The sequence below is a fragment of the Halteromyces radiatus genome (assembly GCF_025201355.1).
Source record: "Halteromyces radiatus strain CBS 162.75 chromosome Unknown BX664scaffold_7, whole genome shotgun sequence".
NCBI classification, from domain to species: Eukaryota; Fungi; Mucoromycota; class Mucoromycetes; order Mucorales; family Cunninghamellaceae; genus Halteromyces; species Halteromyces radiatus.
Window position 1 is genome coordinate 1,042,509 of NW_026251693.1, and position 19,713 is coordinate 1,062,221.

At 33.7% G+C, this 19,713-nt stretch overlaps 9 protein-coding genes across 9 annotated transcripts; 7 read left to right on the forward strand and 2 right to left on the reverse strand.

The window, feature by feature from the left end:
- Positions 1 to 792: 792 nt before the first annotated feature.
- Positions 793 to 2,666, reverse strand: BX664DRAFT_268143 (uncharacterized protein; the record flags this gene model as incomplete). Its single annotated transcript, XM_051540978.1, has 7 exons — positions 793 to 1,375; positions 1,472 to 1,554; positions 1,684 to 1,840; positions 1,936 to 1,991; positions 2,068 to 2,177; positions 2,248 to 2,349; positions 2,432 to 2,666. The coding sequence occupies 7 exons, from the start codon at positions 2,664 to 2,666 to the stop codon at positions 793 to 795; spliced, it is 1,326 nt and encodes a 441-aa protein (XP_051397733.1).
- Positions 2,667 to 3,426: 760 nt separating this feature from the next.
- On the forward strand, positions 3,427 to 6,222 carry BX664DRAFT_188996 (uncharacterized protein). The gene is made up of 5 exons (XM_051540058.1): positions 3,427 to 3,558; positions 3,614 to 3,858; positions 3,948 to 4,194; positions 4,335 to 4,440; positions 4,526 to 6,222. Exons 1-5 carry the CDS (start codon positions 3,474 to 3,476, stop codon positions 6,087 to 6,089), a joined length of 2,247 nt encoding a protein of 748 aa, XP_051397734.1. The 5' UTR covers positions 3,427 to 3,473; the 3' UTR covers positions 6,090 to 6,222.
- An 89-nt stretch (positions 6,223 to 6,311) lies between these two features.
- BX664DRAFT_267519 (acyltransferase ChoActase/COT/CPT) lies at positions 6,312 to 8,676 on the reverse strand (the record flags this gene model as incomplete). Its single annotated transcript, XM_051540956.1, has 5 exons — positions 6,312 to 6,788; positions 6,898 to 7,726; positions 7,814 to 8,047; positions 8,141 to 8,336; positions 8,418 to 8,676. 5 exons carry the CDS (start codon positions 8,674 to 8,676, stop codon positions 6,312 to 6,314), a joined length of 1,995 nt encoding a protein of 664 aa, XP_051397735.1.
- Positions 8,677 to 9,210: 534 nt separating this feature from the next.
- On the forward strand, positions 9,211 to 10,791 carry BX664DRAFT_339774 (t-SNARE). The gene is made up of 6 exons (XM_051546694.1): positions 9,211 to 9,527; positions 9,602 to 9,648; positions 9,727 to 9,921; positions 9,978 to 10,056; positions 10,136 to 10,472; positions 10,550 to 10,791. Exons 1-6 carry the CDS (start codon positions 9,275 to 9,277, stop codon positions 10,704 to 10,706), a joined length of 1,068 nt encoding a protein of 355 aa, XP_051397736.1. The 5' UTR covers positions 9,211 to 9,274; the 3' UTR covers positions 10,707 to 10,791.
- A 155-nt stretch (positions 10,792 to 10,946) lies between these two features.
- BX664DRAFT_339776 (uncharacterized protein) lies at positions 10,947 to 12,340 on the forward strand. Its single transcript, XM_051546695.1, has 4 exons — positions 10,947 to 11,280; positions 11,372 to 11,690; positions 11,771 to 11,895; positions 11,973 to 12,340. The coding sequence occupies exons 1-4, from the start codon at positions 11,013 to 11,015 to the stop codon at positions 12,254 to 12,256; spliced, it is 996 nt and encodes a 331-aa protein (XP_051397737.1). The 5' UTR covers positions 10,947 to 11,012; the 3' UTR covers positions 12,257 to 12,340.
- Positions 12,341 to 12,354: 14 nt separating this feature from the next.
- Positions 12,355 to 13,790, forward strand: BX664DRAFT_339780 (HIT-like domain-containing protein). The gene is made up of 4 exons (XM_051546696.1): positions 12,355 to 12,559; positions 12,622 to 12,962; positions 13,040 to 13,134; positions 13,214 to 13,790. The coding sequence occupies exons 1-4, from the start codon at positions 12,449 to 12,451 to the stop codon at positions 13,678 to 13,680; spliced, it is 1,014 nt and encodes a 337-aa protein (XP_051397738.1). The 5' UTR covers positions 12,355 to 12,448; the 3' UTR covers positions 13,681 to 13,790.
- Positions 13,791 to 13,888: 98 nt separating this feature from the next.
- BX664DRAFT_361350 (chromatin modification-related protein EAF7-domain-containing protein) lies at positions 13,889 to 15,176 on the forward strand. The gene is made up of 4 exons (XM_051548241.1): positions 13,889 to 14,111; positions 14,198 to 14,328; positions 14,398 to 14,641; positions 14,709 to 15,176. The coding sequence occupies exons 1-4, from the start codon at positions 13,961 to 13,963 to the stop codon at positions 14,894 to 14,896; spliced, it is 714 nt and encodes a 237-aa protein (XP_051397739.1). The 5' UTR covers positions 13,889 to 13,960; the 3' UTR covers positions 14,897 to 15,176.
- Positions 15,177 to 15,248: 72 nt separating this feature from the next.
- Positions 15,249 to 16,902, forward strand: BX664DRAFT_339785 (delta-12-fatty acid desaturase). Its single transcript, XM_051546697.1, has 3 exons — positions 15,249 to 15,656; positions 15,792 to 15,908; positions 15,978 to 16,902. Exons 1-3 carry the CDS (start codon positions 15,312 to 15,314, stop codon positions 16,680 to 16,682), a joined length of 1,167 nt encoding a protein of 388 aa, XP_051397740.1. The 5' UTR covers positions 15,249 to 15,311; the 3' UTR covers positions 16,683 to 16,902.
- A 145-nt stretch (positions 16,903 to 17,047) lies between these two features.
- Positions 17,048 to 19,465, forward strand: BX664DRAFT_339788 (uncharacterized protein). The gene is made up of 9 exons (XM_051546698.1): positions 17,048 to 17,258; positions 17,337 to 17,585; positions 17,649 to 17,737; positions 17,873 to 17,972; positions 18,040 to 18,324; positions 18,387 to 18,571; positions 18,673 to 18,746; positions 18,813 to 18,930; positions 19,047 to 19,465. The coding sequence occupies exons 1-9, from the start codon at positions 17,074 to 17,076 to the stop codon at positions 19,424 to 19,426; spliced, it is 1,665 nt and encodes a 554-aa protein (XP_051397741.1). The 5' UTR covers positions 17,048 to 17,073; the 3' UTR covers positions 19,427 to 19,465.
- Positions 19,466 to 19,713: the final 248 nt, after the last annotated feature.

Sequence of the window (19,713 nt, forward strand, 5' to 3'; positions counted from 1 at the left end):
GTGTTGAATTGGATATGGTAGGTAATGTTGTTGATATCATGGGTTGTGTATGTCCTAGAACGTGTTTTGGAGGTGTAGATGGTTTGGCATGATGATTGTGTTGCTGATGCGACTGATGATGCTGTTGATGTGGTAAATCAAATGAGGTTGAAAAAAAATCAGGAGAGGATCTGTTGGAATCATTATTATGAATCATCCAATCATTTGTAATATCCAAGCTTCTTCTGTTTTCACTGGGAGTTTTCAAGATGATGGCAGATCGAATTTTTGGCGTCAGTGGTTTGTGTCGATTTGTGTCTTGATAGCTGTCATCTTTATCACTATCGTCGCGAGATTGTTGTTGAGTATCTAGCATACACTGAAGATCTGCACTTTGTGATTTCCTATGGCGCAGCATCCTTGTCGGAATTCTCTGTGAACTGCTATTGGGTATGACATTTGATGGAAGTGTTGACTTGTTTAGCTGTGTTGATTGATAGGATGAGGAGCGATAGGATGGGGATGAAGGATAATGATTGTATAATTGTGCATTATGAGGAGAGCCAAAGGAAGTTGAACGTGACCGAAGATTTTTCAATGGAGGTGATAACGCGGTTGACGAAGTTGAATTGGTGGAGACGGTTGATACATTCGAACTTGCATCCAGTAGTGATAATGGATCTCCTTTCAAGTAACTGATAGCCGTTTTCAACGTGGCCAGGGCGAATCTATATAATGGAAGATTAATAAAATGAATAAACAAAGATTACATTTACACAATTCCTCCCATTTCACTTTTTTTTTTTTTTATCTTTACCCGTGTTCAGATCGTTCCATATGAGATAATCGAAAATGTTCCATATAAAAGGCTAAGCTTGCAATACGAGAAATACGGGCATGGGTGATAACATAGGCAAGTAAAGGGATCATTTCATCTGTGGTGACAGAAGATTCTAAAAGATAAAAAAAAAAGTCAATATGATGGATGACTATAACGTTGTTCAAATTATTACCAGAGTTGCTCGATCCATTTTTCAATTCATTTGCGTAGTCATCCACAGCTTTTGTGATCAAATCCAAAGTTGATTTCACACAAACAATCTTTTCTAGTGGTGTAAAAGCTAAAGATGTTGTTACAATGGTGTTATTGTCTACGTTGCAGTTAGAGGAAAGTGATACATCGTTGTCGGCATCTGTTTGTCGTAAGCAGGCAATGGCTTGATCAAAGCATGAGAGAGGCATTTCTGAAATAGGATAACTGACTGTATAACGTTGTAGCGTGATATTATCTTTTGAATAGCATTCGCAGATAGAGTAAAGGTAGGCATCTTGTGACTGAAGTACTGATCGTAACGATTGAATCCAAATTTTTTCATGAAGGAAGCCCATGATTACGCTATATAAATATAAATTAAATTAAATTTAGTGTTGTTAGTATAGCTTTTAAACAATAAAAATCAGTCAGTAGTTCACACACATGACATAATCTTACTTTTCAACCAGTTCCAGAAAATGGTCGTGTTCAGCTTGAATCCGACATGCGTCACGCAGCAGCTTGTTTCGTTGTAAGATAGTCTATTGCCAAGAAAAAAAAAAGAACAATCAATAAGAGTCATATATATATGTATGTATATATTTGATAAATCAAACATCCTGTCATAGTATGTACAATTTTTTTTCTTTTTTTTTTTTTTTAGTTTATACCTTGTAAGCTTTGGTGTAAATGTGTTGAATCTTCTCCACAGTATAGTTGTTAAAACCACGAATATAAACATAGGTATCCACGAATTCTTGAACCGCTGATTGTAATTCAAGTAAAGGCTCCACATTTTCAGCAAACATATTCAAAAAGTCAAAATCACTATTCATTTATGAATACAGAAAAGGAATTGGTTATTATTATTAGCTTCCTTTTTTTTTTTTTGTGTATGTGTGAGTGTGCGCTTGAATCATTACCTTTTCGAGTTGCGACAAATGGGGATGTTGATTGTATTTCGACTTTTTTGAAGTTGCTGCAGACGAAATAGAAACAACGGAATTAGACTAGTAAGGAAACTTTTTTCTTTTTTCTTTTTAATCATTACTTACAGAAGCTTCACCTTCAAGAGGACGTTGAATCATATATACACGGATTTTTTTGTTTCCAATATAAACCCATTCTTCTGACATAATATGCACTGTTCTTTGTTCCTTGAAACCTATATATATATGTATATAAAATCAACCATTCGTTAGAATTGATTTATATGTCATTATGACGGAATTTACCGGATACACTTGATATCAAAGGTTGTTCAATAGAGATAACCTTTCCATTGGCAGCTTGATATTGACCTCGATAATACGGGGAAGAATTGTAACAGTGTGTTTCTAAGATGATCAAAAAAAAGTGGTCAGGAGATATCGTAATATAAAAAGAATCCTATTTTTTTTTTTTTTTTTTCAAATTTACCAATAAAATCTTTTGTCAATACAAGACCTTCCAAGGATCTTGAATGGGGTATACAGACAACGATTGACCGAGTGAAAATAGTGTTAAAATGGGATCGAAGGTAAATATAAAAACTATTATCTTCCAATTCTTCTGGGGCTAGAGGAGGACTTGATAGAGGAACAGAGATAGGTCGAGTACGAGATGACGATGAAGAAGTAGGTGACGGATCCGGTGACGTTTTCGCTTGTACCATGGAAGCGAGAGTTGGATAAACCTGGTCTCTTAATGAAGAGGAGGAAAGGTTATTGCCTTGATTGCTGCTATTACTACTTGTGTTACTATTAATACCACTGTTGTTGTCGCAGTTGTTATTGTCGTTGTTCTTGTAAAAATCGTCTCGTTTCGTTTTGCTTCCATTTTTCAAGAAAAAAGGGAATGAAAAAGACATTAACAAATACGTGAGTTCGTTCTTTTGTTTATAAGTAAAAATAAAAAGAAAAACTTGAGTTCTTTATAAATATATATATATATATATATATATATAAGATATAGGTAAATAAAGAGGTATATAAAAGAAGAGGGAAAAGAGAGAGAGAGAGAAAAAAAAGAGATCACTCCTAATGAGTAAAAAAAAAAAATCAAGCCGGAGTTGTAATTCTAGTCTTTTTCCCCTTCTACCCCTTTCTTCTTTTTTTTTGCCTCACCATTATCCTTTCAAGTATCATCATCAATAGCATGACAATCTGTCAAAATCAATATATGATTGGTTAAAGAGAAATAGAAAAAAAAAAGGAAGGAGTAGTTGAAGGTGGCTCAGTTCTATTTCATCATTCACATTGTGAAAGGTTAAAGTCGTACATGAGAAAACAAGCCCTAGCGGCGTTTTTAACTTTAAGCGTTGAGGCTGTGTATGTACAATTTTTCATTTTTCTTCGATATTTTTTGTTTTCAGAATCTTTTCTCTTTCTTTCTTTCCTTTTTTTTTTTTTTTTTTTTTTTTTTTTGAAATATTATATGCTGCGGTTTTTTTCTTGACATTTAAAAATACTGCTTCTATGTAATGTTAAGTCTTACAAAATCAACAAAAAATATTGACATTCAACTTGAAGAAGAAAAATATTACTTTCCTGGTCAAATAATCAAAGGTAATATATACTATTGATTAGATCTCTTTACTGATAATATATATATTTTATTTAGGTGTTATCAATGTACATCCCAAACATCCAACGAAAACGAATAATATAGTTTTGAAGTTTACTGGTGAATTTTCTTTATCTTTAAAGGAAAAAGATACTATTTGTCTATTTCAAAACACAAAGATCATCAATGTGAACTCCTCCGACGAAGAACAAACCAAATCCATTATTCTAGAATCCAAGTTATATACCTTCCCTTTTGAATTCTTGGTACCAAATGATATTCAACTTCCTAGTACGATGGATGTAAGTTCTACTTGAAATATTTGATTTTTGTTTATTTGCTGATCATTGTCATTTAACCCACTTTTCTTTTTATGATAATAAATTGTTAGTTTAACAAGAAAACTCGTATTCGATATACACTCTCGGCATTACATGATAAACATATGGTTCCTGAATCGCTTTGTCCAAAGGTAGATTATCCCGTACATATATTGGAATTTATCGATATTGATGACAAGAAGTACAAAATACCACAACTCAAGACTTCTCATGTGCCATTATCCAATATCAACAATCCATCATCATCATCATCATGTATTATCCGGGTTTCTATTCCACGTTATGGTTTTACACGCGGTATGTATGAATTGTCAAAACGCCCAATGTCTTATATGCATGGAATCATTTCTTGCAGATAAGAAGAAAAAAAAATTTCCTCCATTTCTATTTATATTTTGTATTATTTACTAATTTTTTGTCTTCTGCATATTCTTAAGGTGACATTGTCCCTCTCTCCTTGGTCATTCATCATATCGAACCTATTACTCTTTCCGAAGCTATTGATATTAGTTTGATTCGTACTGTGGAAATTCGAAACAATAAGTAAGTAATGAAGATCAAATATATATATATATATAGAGAAAAAGATTTAATATTCATCATTCTATTTTTTTTTCTTATTATATAGAATCAATCAAACCAAAGAAGATATACTTAAATCAATAAAATGCGATATCGATATCAACGGTACATCATCACACTTCTCTCAAGCCATGAAACGCCAGCTGTTGGTTCCAACATCAACACCTCCGTCGACGCAATTCAGGGACAACTTGTTACAAATTCAGTATAAAGTCCGCGTTAATGCCCAACTTCAGGCCAACAATCAACAAAAAGACAAGAAAACTCAACAAGACGGTACTTGTACTATCGATATTCCTATTGTTATTGGTACTTATCCTCGCGCATCCATTCCAATTGATGACGATGACGACAATAACGACAATGATATATATCTTGAAACAGATTTTATTGATATGGCAACCAATAGCATTTCTTCTGAAAGCAACTTGAATGATTCTAGTAGTATCATTAGTGATGACAGGAACGCTGGCAGTACTATCAGCAGTCTCTATTTATCACAAGTTGAACAGCATCACATTATGGAAAGTGACCAGATTCGCCAACTGAAAAAGTACTCCTCTGAATCATCATCAGGTAACTCATCTTCTTCCACCATCAAGCTCACAGCAAGACCTACACATGGCAGCGACATAGGAAATGGTACTGTTGGCCGCTCTGATTCTTTGGCTTCAAGAACATCCAATAAATCTAGTTCATCCTTCTCATCCTATCGATCGAATCAATCTTGGGAAAACTCTTCGCCATCGTTATCACGGAACACCTCATTTAGCACCAATGTCTCTCTTACCGATACTAATAAATCGCCCGTGATTACCGTGAATTTACCTTCTACATCCGAAACAATCGTTATGACAGCTACACCATGTTTTGACGACAATATCAACAAAAATATATCACCATTACCACATCATCGCGGGTCCGATCCAACTGGTATGGTTCTTCAACCTGTTTCTGCACAACGACATTCTTATCATGATCGAGATCAACCTTCAGGGAAAAATAGTGATGCTTCATTCATTGACCATCAAAAACGACACTCTATCACATTGTCATCATCGCAGTCATCAATATCGGAAAATTCGTTTAGCGTTACCAACAACTCATCAACCAATATCACACTCTTAGCAGCGTCTTCAGCTTCACCACCAGTAGCCTCTATTATTACCTCTCGACATCATCACTCATCAACTTCATTAAGTTCTTCTTTCCACAACAACGAAATATCAATGAAGAATCATCCTGGTTCAAGATCACCAACACTTCCATTACCTGCTATGAATCCAACAACCATAATGTTACAACCTGTGGAAAATAATGTGGATAAGCGACCATCAGTATCATCAGTGCCGCAATCGCCAATGAAGAAGGCTATTGATGTTACAATGCCGGATGTATTAGGTAGTCGGGACAGGATTCGCAAGGATACAATGGATAGTTATCAAAATAATAGAAATGGCAATGATGATGATGATGATGACGACTATGACAACGACGATGACGATGATGATTATGATGAAAGTGATCTACTGGCAATTGTCAAGAAAAAACAAGAACAAATTCTTTTGGATGAACAGACTCGATTACGCATAACAGAAATGAAAATTTAGTTAATATATTTATTCTTTTACTACATTACTTTTTATTTTTATTTTATACCCCCCTTTTTATTTATTTATTTATTGTTATTACTATTATTGTTATCTTTACTATATATATATATCGTTTTCTTTGTACAGTGATGAATTTTACAGACTTAGACATACTTTTTTTTTATTTTAATAAATATATTAATCATGCATTCACATACCAAATGAAACAAAAATATTAAACTATAATCTTGCAGTAGCATCCTTGTTATTATCAGGAGCATCCTTCCTTGTCATCCGTTCACAAAGTTCACCTACATCTCTTAATGTCTTTTCAATGATGGCAGCGAAGTCTGCGGTAGGTAACGTGGTACTATTGCTTTTTGATTCCATACCAAACTTGATCAAAGTACGTGCAGCCATATAGTTGATGCCATAACCATCCTGAGTAGCAGCACCAAACCCGGTACCCATGATTTGATCACCAGCTTGAAGTCCAGAGGTACTTAATCGGAATGTCTGTGATTCTGTAAATATAGGATCAGTAAAGATACCATGCAATGGAGCCTTTTTTTGTTCTGAAGAGGATGAGGACACAGGATGATCCATATTAAGTAGTTTGAGAGCCAATAGATGTCTATCACATCCACGTCCATCACTTGCTATCTGTGTATATTTTCGATGTGCCACAGTTGCTTGAACCATCAAGTCATATTTCATCTATCAAAAAAAAAAAAAAAAAGAGAGAGAGAGATTAATTTTAATCATCTCATCCATCATCCATCCATCTTTTTTTTTTTTTTTTTTTTTTTTTTTTTTTTTTTTTTACCTTGTCTGTTGTTGAAGGAAGATCAAATGCTTCAACAAACGCCTTGCTTTCCAAACTACACGTGCGAATAGTTTCTGTCCTTCCATGAAGATACTTGCGAGTGGATCCAGTTTCATAAGTAGCGGTAATTTTATGATGAGCACGATAATAGGCTAATTGCAGGATCATTTGGAAATAGGCATCAGGGGCCATCTTGGCCACTCGTTTGACCCAATCGGTACCATAGTCATGGAATTGAAGCACATAAGGGTCGGATAAATTCGCGGTTGTGTTAGCATCCTCTTGTGCCTGAAGCAAATAGGTATCGATGTGATGATCGGTTGTCCAAGTTAAATGTTCAGCATGGGATGAACGTGTTGTCAATTCGAATGGCTGATCATTGAATAAAGCAAGATCCGCACTCATCCATGAAGATGATGATGATGAATGAGTAGTAACAGAATGAGCCAATGTATGATCCACCACATAACTCAACATCAATGCATCACAAGGTGAATGTTCTCCAACAAAAGAGGCTTTTCCATTGTTTTCTACAAATAAAGTAAATGATTTATCGTACCATCGATTATGTCCTACACCAAGATTATGTTGACCACAAAAACTAGTTCTTGCCCATGAGGCTACATCCGCTCCAAGACTATAATCATCCAAACATAATGCCATCAATCCAGTTTCAATCTTTGTCAATGATGATCGATTGTTTGGATCTAGTGTGAGTAGATGATTTCTTGCTAAGGCCCAATTATCCCGATCCCATGATGTCAATAAAGAGATAGGCTTCTGAGGTTGTTTCAGGTTGACTGCATGAGATACGATGGTAGAGAGCTCACTATGATATTTTTTTTTTTTTTAAAAAAAAAAGAGTTGTGAATAAAAGGGGCAATGATGATGATGATGATTTTTTTTTTTTTTTTACCTTTGAATTTGGTCCACAGAAAGTCGATGTTTAATACCATCCACTATTTGATAAACTTGTAATTTATATATTTGATCACGTACAAGAACGATGATGTGAAGTATTGAAGCAGGATCAGTCTCCACCAAGGCATCACAATAAGGAAGAGGAATTCTTGTGATACCATAGATCTTAGTATATTGATGCATGCATAAAGGTTTTTTTCCAGCACCTAAATCCACAGGAAGATCTTGACTAATAAATAAGCAAATCATCATTAGATTTGACAATGTCAATTGATTTCCATTTTTGTCGTCCTTTTTTTTTTTTTTTTTTTTTTTTTTTTACCGTTCTAGAATATCATTATAATCCAAAGCATAATAAATCATATGGGCTGCTCGACGAATTTGGAACTGTGAAAATTGACCAGCAGGAATGGATTGACCGTTGTTAGCTAAGAGTTCTTGAGGATGATGATCATCATCTTTACCAAGCATATACCAATTACTATTAACCATCAATGGTGCACGCCATTCAAGGTATGCTTTATTCCCAAAATAATAATAATAATAATAAAAAAAACTTAATATACTATTTTTTTTTTTTTTTTTTGATTATGATATACCTTTTTTTAACCAAAAATTATCATCCAACCAATTAAAAGGAGAATGATGATCAATATCAATTAATCTTTCTTGTAAGGATCTACCCAAAGGACCTGTCATAAAGTCATGCACGATTGCTTTGGTTTTATCATGTTCTTCTTTGGTCTGTAAAGGAGCCACTGAGCGTAAATATAGAGAACAAGTTTCTTGTAAAGAAGGTACTGGTAAACGAGGAAGTGTCTTTTGTAAACTGAAGGTAGGTATTTGATTGGATACCATAGTGAATGATGATGATGACGATAGAGAAGAAGAAGAAGAAGAAGAAGAAGAAAAAAAAAAAAAAGGGAAGAAAAGTGGAAGAAAAAAAAAAAGGTAACTAATATAAAATGAGGGGTGAGAAAGTATTGATTTAGAATCACATGTAAAGTTGAATCTTGCTGACTTGAGTGCATTTGACATGATTGAACTTTGTGTACTCTTTTTTTTTATGAGTGGGAGTTTTAAGGTTTTGTGGAGAACAACGAATGATATCTTAAATCTCTAGAGAATGATGTCCGCTTTTTACTATTTTTATCTTATTCATTCACCCACAAAAATAATATGAAGTCATTCTTTTTTTCTCTTCGCTTTTTTCTTTATACACTTTATTCATTGTCATGATCGTTGGACTTCATCCGGATTAGGTAACTGGGTTTCAAATGGGATAAAGGAAAGAAAGTGGATTGGGTGACTGTGGGCAAAAAGCTCATTCAATCAATTCAGTCTGGACTTGTGCCACGTTTCTCTTTTTCTCTCCCTCTTTCTCTCAACTTTTTTTTTTTCTACATCTCGATCTATTCTTACTTTTCTCCATTCTTTTTTTTTTTCATTTATTTATATGAATACTCTCCTTACCAACATGTCATTTAAAGATCGTACGAATGAATTTCACTCTGTAGTTGATAGGATACGAAACCGATCACAAGGCTCATCTACTTTAGAAAGGCGTGCATTACTTTCTTCACCTTTACAAAAGTCATCTACTCTTCCTACTCAACAACATCATCCTCGTTCAGAATTCTCTCTCATGGCATCAGAAATCAGTCAAAACATTACAAGTACAGCAAGTAAATTGGAAAAACTCACAAAACGTAAGGAAAAAAAAAAGTTATATATATATTTGTATTTCTTTCACTCACTTTTCTTTATTTCTATATATTGGTAGTGGCTAAACGAAAGACGTTGTTTGATGATAAACCGGTGGAAATTAGTGTATGTCTATCATCAATTTTATATATATATATATATATATAGTGTAGAGTATACTAAGTTATATATTTTATTATATAGGAATTGACTTTTATTATCAAACAAGATATCGCCAAACTCAACAAACAAATCGCTATGCTCCAAAACTACACGAAATCACAAAAACAATTAAATAAACAAGCAACTGAACATACTTCAAATGTAGTAGTGGCTTTACAAAGCAAGTTGGCGGATACTTCCATGAATTTTAAGGATGTTTTAGAAATTCGAACTGAAGTAAGTATTAAAAAAAAGGTATTATATGTTATTTACTATGATATATGTTTCTATAGAATATGAAGATGACTAAGGACAAAAGGGATCAATTTCTTTTCTCCACTGCTGATCAAGTTGCTGGGGAATCAACACTTTGTAAGTCAGGAATGAATAATCACTACTATAATGATATTCATGCAATTATCTCTCTTTTTTTTTTTTTATTTATTGTTAGCCAATTCACCACTTTTCAAAGGACGCCGACGACCAGGAGAAGACAAACGATCATCATCGTCATCACATCAGCATGTACAAAACGATATCAAAACAAATGGTAGTACGATGAATTTATTACCTGTTGAAGAGCAAGAATCTACACTATCTCTCGGTATACCCATGTTATCACAACAGCAATTACAAGAACAACAACAATTTGCTGTAATGGAACAGGATCGATATATTGAAAATAGATCAACGGCCATTGAAAGTATCGAAAGTACTATAGCAGAATTAGGTAGTATCTTCCAACAATTAGCAACTATGGTAGCAGAACAACGAGAAACAGTACAACGGTAAATTTTTTTTTTTTTTTTAAAAAAAAAGAGACGGATGGATGAGATTGGACTAACTTTTTTTTTTTTCTTGATAGAATTGATCAAAATACGGATGATATTGAAATGAATGTGGTTGGTGCTCAAAGGGAACTTTTGAAATATTACACCAACATTAGCTCAAATAGATGGTTGATTATTAAGGTGTTTGTTACCGTTATTATTTTCTTCCTCTTCTTCTCCTTTATTATGTAGACTTATTATTATTATTATTATTTATATTATTGATCTTCTTTCAACTTTATTCTTTTTATATACATATTCCCCTCTTATACTCTCCTTTATTTATTCTTTTTTTTTTTTTTTTTTTTTTTTTTTTTGGAAAGATCAGTGTAGAAAAATATTACCATTGAAAATAAAGAAAACATCACCTCATGCTTCGATCAATTTTTTTTCTCAATTTGGATCTTTCGACGGACTTTGTAAAATGCAGTCTTTTCTGAATACTTATGCTCTTTTTTTTTTTTTTTCTTCTTTTTGTTTTATATATTACGAAGGAAAATGGAAAATCGTTCACAAGACATTCCTCGTCAAGGTGAACGCTGGACCTCCATTCAATCTAGAAGAGACAATGCTGGTGAAGCTACTCGAATGTTTGTCTCTCATGTTCGACACTATTTTTCTTCCTTGCCTCTATTGTCTATTCTCGCCATCGCCATACCCATACTTACCAATGTATTGGATATCCTTACTCTTATTGCGCCCACACATGACATGTATTTTTATCAATGGTGTCATCTTTCTATTACAAGTATTTATCGTTATCAAGGTATACTACCAAATATACATATATATATACATATATATAACAAAATCCTCATTACCTTCTTTTTTCTTTTTCTTTTTCTTTCTTTCAATAGTACAACGCCTATTGCTTTATCCTTTAGTTCATCCTGGTACATCTATTCTTATCACGAACTTGATCTTATTAGTTCCATATATCTCGGTACACGAGCGTAGAAAGGGCTCGCTCTGTCTTCTATATGAACTGGTGGTTATTTTCACTCTTTTGCCAGCTGTATTGTATCTATTCATTGTAAGTCTTGGTATCTCACTGACTGATATAGCTGATGATCGTCTAGGCGTGGCGACAACTTCTGGTTTATCTGTTTGGGTGATAGCACTTTCTTTTTGGTCAATGTTGGATGAACAATCAAGAGGAGAAGTCACAAATCACAGGTAATATATATATATATTGTTAGAAGTAAAATCAATAAATGCAACTCACTACTATTACTACTACTATTATTATCATTTAGTCTATTTGGCGTGGTACCTCTTCCTTCAAAAACCATTCCATTCCTTCTCGTTGTATTCTACTTCTTCTTGATGCCTGATTCGTCTCTGATTCTCCATTTATGTGTTGCAGGAATTGTGTACCTTTGTAAGCTTTTATGATAGTTTGTATAAAGAAGTGATGTCAAATTCAAACAATGATTTTTTTTTTATTTTTACACGTAGATTCTTATCGTCAACTTCCGTCCAATCTAAGACCTACCAATGAAATGTATCGCCAATATGAAAATCAATCATGGTTACGATTACTGACTACACATCCAAAGTATATCAATGTGGAATCAGCATCTTCTGGAAATGGATATCTACCAGTGACAACTTCTGATGCACGCGGTAGTTCTTCTTCAGCATTTAGAGTCAACACATCATCCATTTCATCACCACCACCACCAGCTTCCAACCCTAGGAGCAACTTTCCAGGTCATGGGTATACTTTGACAGATGATTGATATAATTATTTTAGTTTGATGATCTAGTTCTAAGTTTTATTTTGAATCATGTGAAATAAAAAATTATTTTGTATTTACAATTTATCTTTTTTATTATGGGATGATCGCTGCTTTCAAACGCCGAGGATATTTTTTTTATTTCTTTAGTTGAAATCTTTGTCTTTTTTTTCTTTTTCTTTTAGACGGAAAAGAATGGCAAGCTTAGAGTCGTTGGTCAAAGAAAGATATTCAGCAGCCAAAGCGAACAATGATATCTTTATATTTGAATCAAGTTCAACTCAAAAGAAAGATAATGGCATATCGGTAAGCACATTTGATCTTATCACCATCAAAAGACTTTTAATTAATCATTTCATTCTTATTAGTTCGAAATCAATTTTGTCCCAACATTGGCCAAGAAACCCATTGATGAATACAACAAGACTGCAAAGAATGACACTATCAATGATAACAAACAGCCCATTAATCCATTTTTGAACCCAAGCCCTGCACTTATCGTACAAGAAAATGAAACCCATCGTATCTTACTCAACAAGTTTTGTGTTTTACCTCACCATTTATTGATTATTACCAAAGATTTCCAGCCACAAACTCTACCATTATTCCCACCAGATCTAATGATTGGTTGGAAAACGTTAATGACAGCTTACGGTCCATCTTCTCCTGGCTTACTGTTTTATAATTGTGGCCCTCTCTCAGGTGCAAGGTATTTCTCTTTTTGTATATATACATTTTAACTAAACTCATTGTCTCCTCCCCTTTTTTTTTCTCTCTCTATTATAGTCAACCTCATAAACATATGCAACTCATACCCCTCATTGAATCTGGTGCTTCTCCCATTCAACAAGCTGTTAATAAGATTGAAAATTCAAAAGCTGGTACACAAAAAAAAAAAAAAAAAAAAAAAAAAAACTATGTTATGTTTTTTGTTTCTGATGGTTCTTTTGTTTTTCTTAGGCGAAATTTATATGTTGGACTCATTCCCATTTGTACATGTGGTAACACCTTTAGATCGCCAATTCATGGATGAAAGCCCTGAGGCTGCAGTGGAGGATTATTTGGGACAAATGTTCTTTGGACTATTGGACGCCATGTTTCAACAAATTCGACTGGTGGATAATGAAAAACTTTCAAATGTCAAACCATCCTACAATTTTATAATGACCAGTGAATTCATGTTGATAGTAGCTAGACGACAAGAATATGCGACACTTACGACTAAGGATGAACGCGATTTGGCAATCTCGATAAACTCGATGGGCTTTGCTGGTTACTTATTGGCTAAGACTGAAGATGAATACGAGGTTTTGAAAACAGTAAATATCATGGATGTTTTATCTCAAGTTGGTATTCCTCGTCCACTGGATTCATCCTCTATAGCAGATGGACATATAGGTCAACAACAAACTACCTTGGCAAATTAACCGAATAACATTTGGATGGATGGATTCTCATGAAATTATTATTGGATTTTTATATTGATTAACCTTCTTATCCTACTATTACTATTATTATTATTATTATTATTATTATTTACCATACGATTATTATATAGTTTATAGAGATTTTTTGAATTGATAAAGAATGCATATATATATATTTGAAGGGCTTCTGGGATTGAATTCTTTTTTTTTTTTTTTGTGGGATGGAACAAGTTGTATTTCTTTTTTTGTTTCTCTTTTTAATAATTTTTTTTTCCTGATTATGCCAGATATTAAGCTTGAATCTAGAGAACAATCATTACCACCTGTTGCAACACCTTCAAGTGATGGTACAGGAGCAATGACACCAGTAGATTGGGACGCTTCTATGGAACTTGCTTTATTAAATGCTATTGCCAATTGTAAACCTGTGGGTAAAGTTCAATAGAAAAAAAGAATATATATATATATTATTCTTACTGATCGCTTTCTCTTTTCTTCTCTTTTTTTTTATTGTTAGGTATACATAAACACTTTCGTATAATGTGTGTTCAACGTCAATTCAACGAAACAAGTCCAGCTCAATGTAGCATTCGCGAAATATGGGAACGATTAGGTGATTACTATGGAATGAGCGCGTTAGATGAATTGGTCCGTTTTTTTTTTTTTGAAGACAATCATAAAATATCAATGATACTCATCACCATTTATTTTATATAGGAAGAAGAGGATAAGGAAGAAGAAGAAGAAGAAGAACAACAACAAGGCGATGAAGGACATGTTGAATTCACTCTACCTACAACATATGATATACCTGATCAGCAGCAGGATACAACTCGAGAAAACTCACCAAGCATTGAAAGGCCGCCAGCACGACGTACTCGTACCAGCACCAGTAGTAAACGAGACGTGTCACCAGCGGTAACAGAATCTTCTGTGGCTTCGACACCTGAACCAGAAGAAGGTAATTGGTCCAAAAAAAAAAAAAAAAAGAATAAACATTGAAACCAAATCTTTTATTTATCTATTAGGGAAATCTATTTCAAGAAGGACAGCAAGAACTAGGAAATCCGAAGCAAATACTCCTGAACCAGTATCATCCCGAGGCACATCATCCATCACAAGTAGTACAAGTGCCAGTAGAAGATCCAATCGAACAACAACATCAACAACAACAACAACAAAAAGTACTCGACGGCAGAGCAAACGGAAATCATAAACATGTGAATCACAACAATTGGGGCCCACCATCTAAAGGATATGAACACCGATTAGTTTTATTTGATGAAATATTCCCAATCCGCCACCACTCCTTCAATCAAATCCATCCACTCCTAGTTTATGATCCTCTCTCTCCTCCCCTTTTTTTTTTTTGGTTGACACCCCTTTCTTTTCTGGTTAGTTAGAAATATCACCTTTGTTTTATTGACATCCAATCCTATCTATTTCCCCTTTTTCATTATGTCGCCGTTCGAATAAAATTTTCTTTTTTACTTTTGACTTTTGTGGATCCACCTTTTTTTTTTTGTCTCTTTCTTTTCTTTTTTTTTTTTGTCTCTTTCTTTTCTTTTCTTTTTTTTTTTTTTCTCTTTTATTCATTTTTTTTTTTATTTCAATTTTTTTTTTGGAACAAGATGGCTACCAAGAGAAATGTTTCTTCCACAAAGGAAGAAGGACCTGTAATTGACGAAGCTATTGAACGTAATTGGGAAATCCCAGATTTTACTATCAAGGAAATTCGTGATGCTATTCCTGCCCATTGTTTCCGTCGTGATACTTTCCGATCATTCACTTATGTATTCCATGATGTGGCTATCATCCTTGCTTTGGGTTATGCTGCTACTTATATTGATCATCTACCTTCTGCTCCTTTACGTTTAGCTTTATGGTCTTTTTATTGGATTGCTCAAGGTGTTGTCGGTACTGGTGTTTGGGTTATTGGTCATGAATGTGGCCATCAAGCTTTCAGTCCATCCAAGGTAAAAAAAAAAAAAAAAAAAAAAAAAAAAAAAAAAAAAAAAAAAAATCGGTTGGGGAGTGACCCATTACTGATCCTTTTTTCTTTTCTTTCTCCCCTTCTTTTTTTTTTTTTTTTTTAAAAAAAAATCCCCTAGGCTATCAACAATGGTGTAGGTATGGTACTTCATTCTTTATTATTGGTTCCCTATCACTCTTGGAGATTCTCTCATTCTCGTCATCATAAAGCTACTGGACATATGACAAAGGATCAAGTAAGTTAGAAATAAAAGTAGAAGAAAAGGTTATTGAGATATATAATTTTTTGTTTTGTGTTACTTTAGGTATTTGTACCTCATACTCGTAAAGCACTTGGATTACCTGCTCGTGAAGTGGATCCCGAAGGTGATGGACCTCATTCAGCTTTAGAAGAATCACCTATTGCTATGTTGTACAATATGGTGATGATGTTTGTATTTGGCTGGCCCTTGTATCTCTTTACCAATGTCACTGGACAAGATTATCCTGGTTGGGCTTCTCATTTTAATCCTTATTGTGATATCTTTGACAGCAATCAAGTTTCTGAAGTATATCAATCTGTAGCTGGTTTATTGGCTACTATCGGTTTGTTAACATATTGTGGTCAAGTCTTTGGATCTTTGGCCATGATCAAATTTTATGTGATTCCTTATCTCTTTGTTAACTTTTGGTTGGTCCTTATCACCTATTTACAACACACCGACCCTACTTTACCCCACTATCGTGAAAATGTCTGGAATTTCCAACGTGGTGCTGCCTTGACCATCGATCGTTCTTATGGCTTCATTTTGGATTATTTCCATCATCATATCTCTGACACTCATGTTGCTCATCATTTCTTTTCCACCATGCCTCATTATCATGCTGAAGAAGCTACTGTACATATCAAGAAGGCTCTTGGAAAACATTACAAGTTTGATCCTACTCCTATTCCTCAAGCTCTTATCAAATCTTGGAAGACTTGTCGTTTTGTTGAAGATGAAGGTGATGTTGTCTTTTTCAAAAATTAGATAGTCTTCTCTCCCTTTTTTTTTTTTTTCTTTCACTCCTCCAATCCACCCTTTTCTCTCTCTCTTTTTTTTTATTATTTTTATTTGCTTTATATTTTAGATAGCATCATACATATTTATATATCATCATCATCCTCTTTTTTTCATATATAGTTTATTTATTATTTGTCCAAGTTGATTATATCATAATAAACTACAATCTATCTTCATTTCTACATTATATATTATTGTGCGATAAGATCTTTTTTTTTTTTTTCACCCCTGCCCTATCTCGTTATTAGAAGTCCGGTATCTTTTACTGAAGAAGGTTTCGCCCTTTCCTCCTTTTGTCCCGTCTTTGTCATACATAACTTTCTCCTCACTTTTTTTTTTTTTTTTTTTCTATCCTCCAATGTCAACTATTCCGAATGATATCTCTATTGGTACACGTATTCAAGTAGGAGATGATAGAGCTACAGTACGTTATATTGGCCAAGTCACTGGATCTACTGGAGAATGGTTAGGCGTCGAATGGGATGACGATAAAAGAGGGAAACATGACGGTTCTCATAATGGTACTCTTTATTTCACTTGTAGGTAAAGTATTAACCAATAATAAAACTTATATATATATATATGTATATATTTATTTTACTCTTATTTTGTCTAAAATAGATCTAAGAGTTCAGGTTCCTTTATTCGATATAATGCTAAAAAAGTATGGACTGGACGATCATTTTTGGAAGCACTTACTGCAAAGTACCTTGAAGCTAGTACAGATCATCAAGATCCTGTGCAGGGGAATCCTATCAATACTACTAATACTACTACTATTACAAAAGACGGGGAAATTCTTTATCTAGGTGGCAACAAGAATATTCAAGTAGAAACTGTTGGTTTTGAAAAAATACAAAAAGCTCAAAGGTAATATGTATGTATAAAAGTAGAATGATCTAAACTTATCTTCTATTTTTTTTTTCATTTTAGTCAACTTCATGATTTGAAAATCGTTGGATTACTTGATATGCGAATCCTGGACGCCGGAAAGGATAAAGTCATTGCTCATGCTGGTCTATGTAAGTACAACAGTAGGAAAGGAGGAGATATGACAGGGGAGGGATAATGAATAGGAGGTTACTTTGTCTGTCTTTTGCATGATCATACGATCAAACCATTGTATTCATATTTTTTATTATTATTGATGTTTATAGCTATGGAAGACTTGGATTTATCAAAGAATCTCATCAACGATTGGACAAACGTCGCAAATATCACTTCTCAATTACCTCGATTAATGATCCTTCGTTTGAAGTAGGTTAAATTATTCTTTATTATATAGTATGAAACTTATTGTCTCCTATTGTTTCCTTTCTTATAGTCATATTCGCCTTCTTCCACCAAATATAGATGTATTGAATTCGTTTTCCCCTTCACCATTTGATCATTTGAAAACGTTGGTCTTATGTAACACACACATCACCTGGGACCAAGTGTTGCAATTAGATCATCTCTTCCTTCATCTTGAGGACTTACAACTTAGTGGTAATGGTATTCAAACAATTGATCGTGCTCCTATTCACATGCGACAACTCAAATGTATCAACTTGGAGGATAACTGTTTGCAAGATTGGAAAGAAATCAATCATTTCTCTTCGTTACCAAAGTAAACAAAAAAAAGTCTATTAGTTCATTCAGAGATTGACATAGGTTTTTATTTAATGATAGTTTACAAACACTATTTTTAAATGGCAACATGATTCAAACGATCGACATCATACCAAATACTTTTACCCAGTTGGCGTTTTTACGAATCGATAGGAATCAATTACAAGCATGGACAAATTTTGATATTTTAGATCAACTTCCCTCATTGGTCAAATTACGTTGCCACGAGAACCCTATTTTTAAAGGTACACAGCATATTTTTGATTGAAATATCACATGAAATTAACCAATTTTTTTTTATATATATATTATGATGATAATCATACTCATCATCCTTTATCATTAGACTTGCATGTGGAAGAATCTGCTGCTCAAATTATCGGAAGAATCCATGGTCTCACAACACTAAATGGGAATACAGTCAGTAACTAAACAAAAAAAAAAGGTTGAAAACTAATTCGTACAATGTTTGTTAATTCATTATAGATAACAGATCGCGAGCGTATTGATTTGGAACGCTTCTATTTGAAACTATGCACTCGTGATGGTGATACTCCTGAAAGCATCAAGTCCCTGCATCCAAGATTTTTACAATTATGCCGAGGTAAGCAAATCTTCCATATGAAAAAGGGGGATTATCACTCACATGTCGGGAACAATTTGTGATCTCGTGATTTTTTTTTTTTTTTTTTTTTTTGCTCTCTTCGGGGGTGTTGTTAGTACATGGGGAACCAGATTTTGGACAAAACAAACAAAATATTGGTATGGTCACCTCAACAACTCTCAATCAAAGACTGATGACCATTACCCTATCTCATTTACCACTGGATTCCGAACAAGCATTATACCAACATCATTCAGCTAATGATTTACCTCCACCAAAACAATCGGTAGATAAACGTGTACTTGCCACCATGCTTGTACGTAGTCTTCGTCATTTGATTCAAAAATTATTTGGTATACCAGCATCTCGACAACATTTATTTCTTATACAACAACAACAACATTCAACCATCATCATGGATATGACGGATGATTTACGTGATTTAAAGTTTTATAGCATTACCCAAGGGGACCAGATCATTATCTTAGATTATTGATTGTATACTGTAGTTAGATCTAATTTTCCTCTCTCTCTCTCTCTTTCTTTCTTTGTTTTATATATATATTCTTTATAAAATGATAAATAAAACGATTCATTTAAAAAAAATTCAAATCTTTATTCTTCTTTGTTACATATATTAAATATGAAAACATCATTATATCCACACGGATGAATAATAAAATAATAAAAAAAAGGTAATGTCCCTTACATCATCATCATCTATCATATTTTCAGATATGTTACTGTAACTCCCTTCCTTTATATCGTATAACATGCAACAAA

Bases quoted from the DNA above. Each gene is read 5' to 3' on its own strand.
- BX664DRAFT_361350 (XM_051548241.1), top strand. From the start codon at position 13,961: ATGCCAGATATTAAGCTTGAATCTAGAGAACAATCATTACCACCTGTT. The intron at 14,112-14,197 runs GTAAAGTTCAAT...TTTTATTGTTAG, and splicing joins TGCCAATTGTAAACCTGTGG to GTATACATAAACACTTTCGT. The intron at 14,642-14,708 runs GTAATTGGTCCA...TTTATCTATTAG, and splicing joins GACACCTGAACCAGAAGAAG to GGAAATCTATTTCAAGAAGG.
- BX664DRAFT_339785 (XM_051546697.1), top strand. From the start codon at position 15,312: ATGGCTACCAAGAGAAATGTTTCTTCCACAAAGGAAGAAGGACCTGTA. The intron at 15,657-15,791 runs GTAAAAAAAAAA...AAAATCCCCTAG, and splicing joins AAGCTTTCAGTCCATCCAAG to GCTATCAACAATGGTGTAGG. The intron at 15,909-15,977 runs GTAAGTTAGAAA...GTGTTACTTTAG, and splicing joins GACATATGACAAAGGATCAA to GTATTTGTACCTCATACTCG.
- BX664DRAFT_339788 (XM_051546698.1), top strand. From the start codon at position 17,074: ATGTCAACTATTCCGAATGATATCTCTATTGGTACACGTATTCAAGTA. The intron at 17,738-17,872 runs GTAAGTACAACA...TGATGTTTATAG, and splicing joins CATTGCTCATGCTGGTCTAT to CTATGGAAGACTTGGATTTA. The intron at 17,973-18,039 runs GTAGGTTAAATT...CCTTTCTTATAG, and splicing joins TTAATGATCCTTCGTTTGAA to TCATATTCGCCTTCTTCCAC.
- BX664DRAFT_188996 (XM_051540058.1), top strand. From the start codon at position 3,474: ATGTTAAGTCTTACAAAATCAACAAAAAATATTGACATTCAACTTGAA. The intron at 3,559-3,613 runs GTAATATATACT...TATTTTATTTAG, and splicing joins TCCTGGTCAAATAATCAAAG to GTGTTATCAATGTACATCCC. The intron at 3,859-3,947 runs GTAAGTTCTACT...ATAAATTGTTAG, and splicing joins AACTTCCTAGTACGATGGAT to TTTAACAAGAAAACTCGTAT.
- BX664DRAFT_339776 (XM_051546695.1), top strand. From the start codon at position 11,013: ATGGAAAATCGTTCACAAGACATTCCTCGTCAAGGTGAACGCTGGACC. The intron at 11,281-11,371 runs GTATACTACCAA...TTCTTTCAATAG, and splicing joins AAGTATTTATCGTTATCAAG to TACAACGCCTATTGCTTTAT. The intron at 11,691-11,770 runs GTAATATATATA...ATTATCATTTAG, and splicing joins GGAGAAGTCACAAATCACAG to TCTATTTGGCGTGGTACCTC.
- BX664DRAFT_339774 (XM_051546694.1), top strand. From the start codon at position 9,275: ATGAATACTCTCCTTACCAACATGTCATTTAAAGATCGTACGAATGAA. The intron at 9,922-9,977 runs GTAAGTATTAAA...ATGTTTCTATAG, and splicing joins TTTTAGAAATTCGAACTGAA to AATATGAAGATGACTAAGGA. The intron at 10,473-10,549 runs GTAAATTTTTTT...TTTTCTTGATAG, and splicing joins CAACGAGAAACAGTACAACG to AATTGATCAAAATACGGATG.
- BX664DRAFT_339780 (XM_051546696.1), top strand. From the start codon at position 12,449: ATGGCAAGCTTAGAGTCGTTGGTCAAAGAAAGATATTCAGCAGCCAAA. The intron at 12,560-12,621 runs GTAAGCACATTT...CATTCTTATTAG, and splicing joins AGAAAGATAATGGCATATCG to TTCGAAATCAATTTTGTCCC. The intron at 13,135-13,213 runs GTACACAAAAAA...TGTTTTTCTTAG, and splicing joins GATTGAAAATTCAAAAGCTG to GCGAAATTTATATGTTGGAC.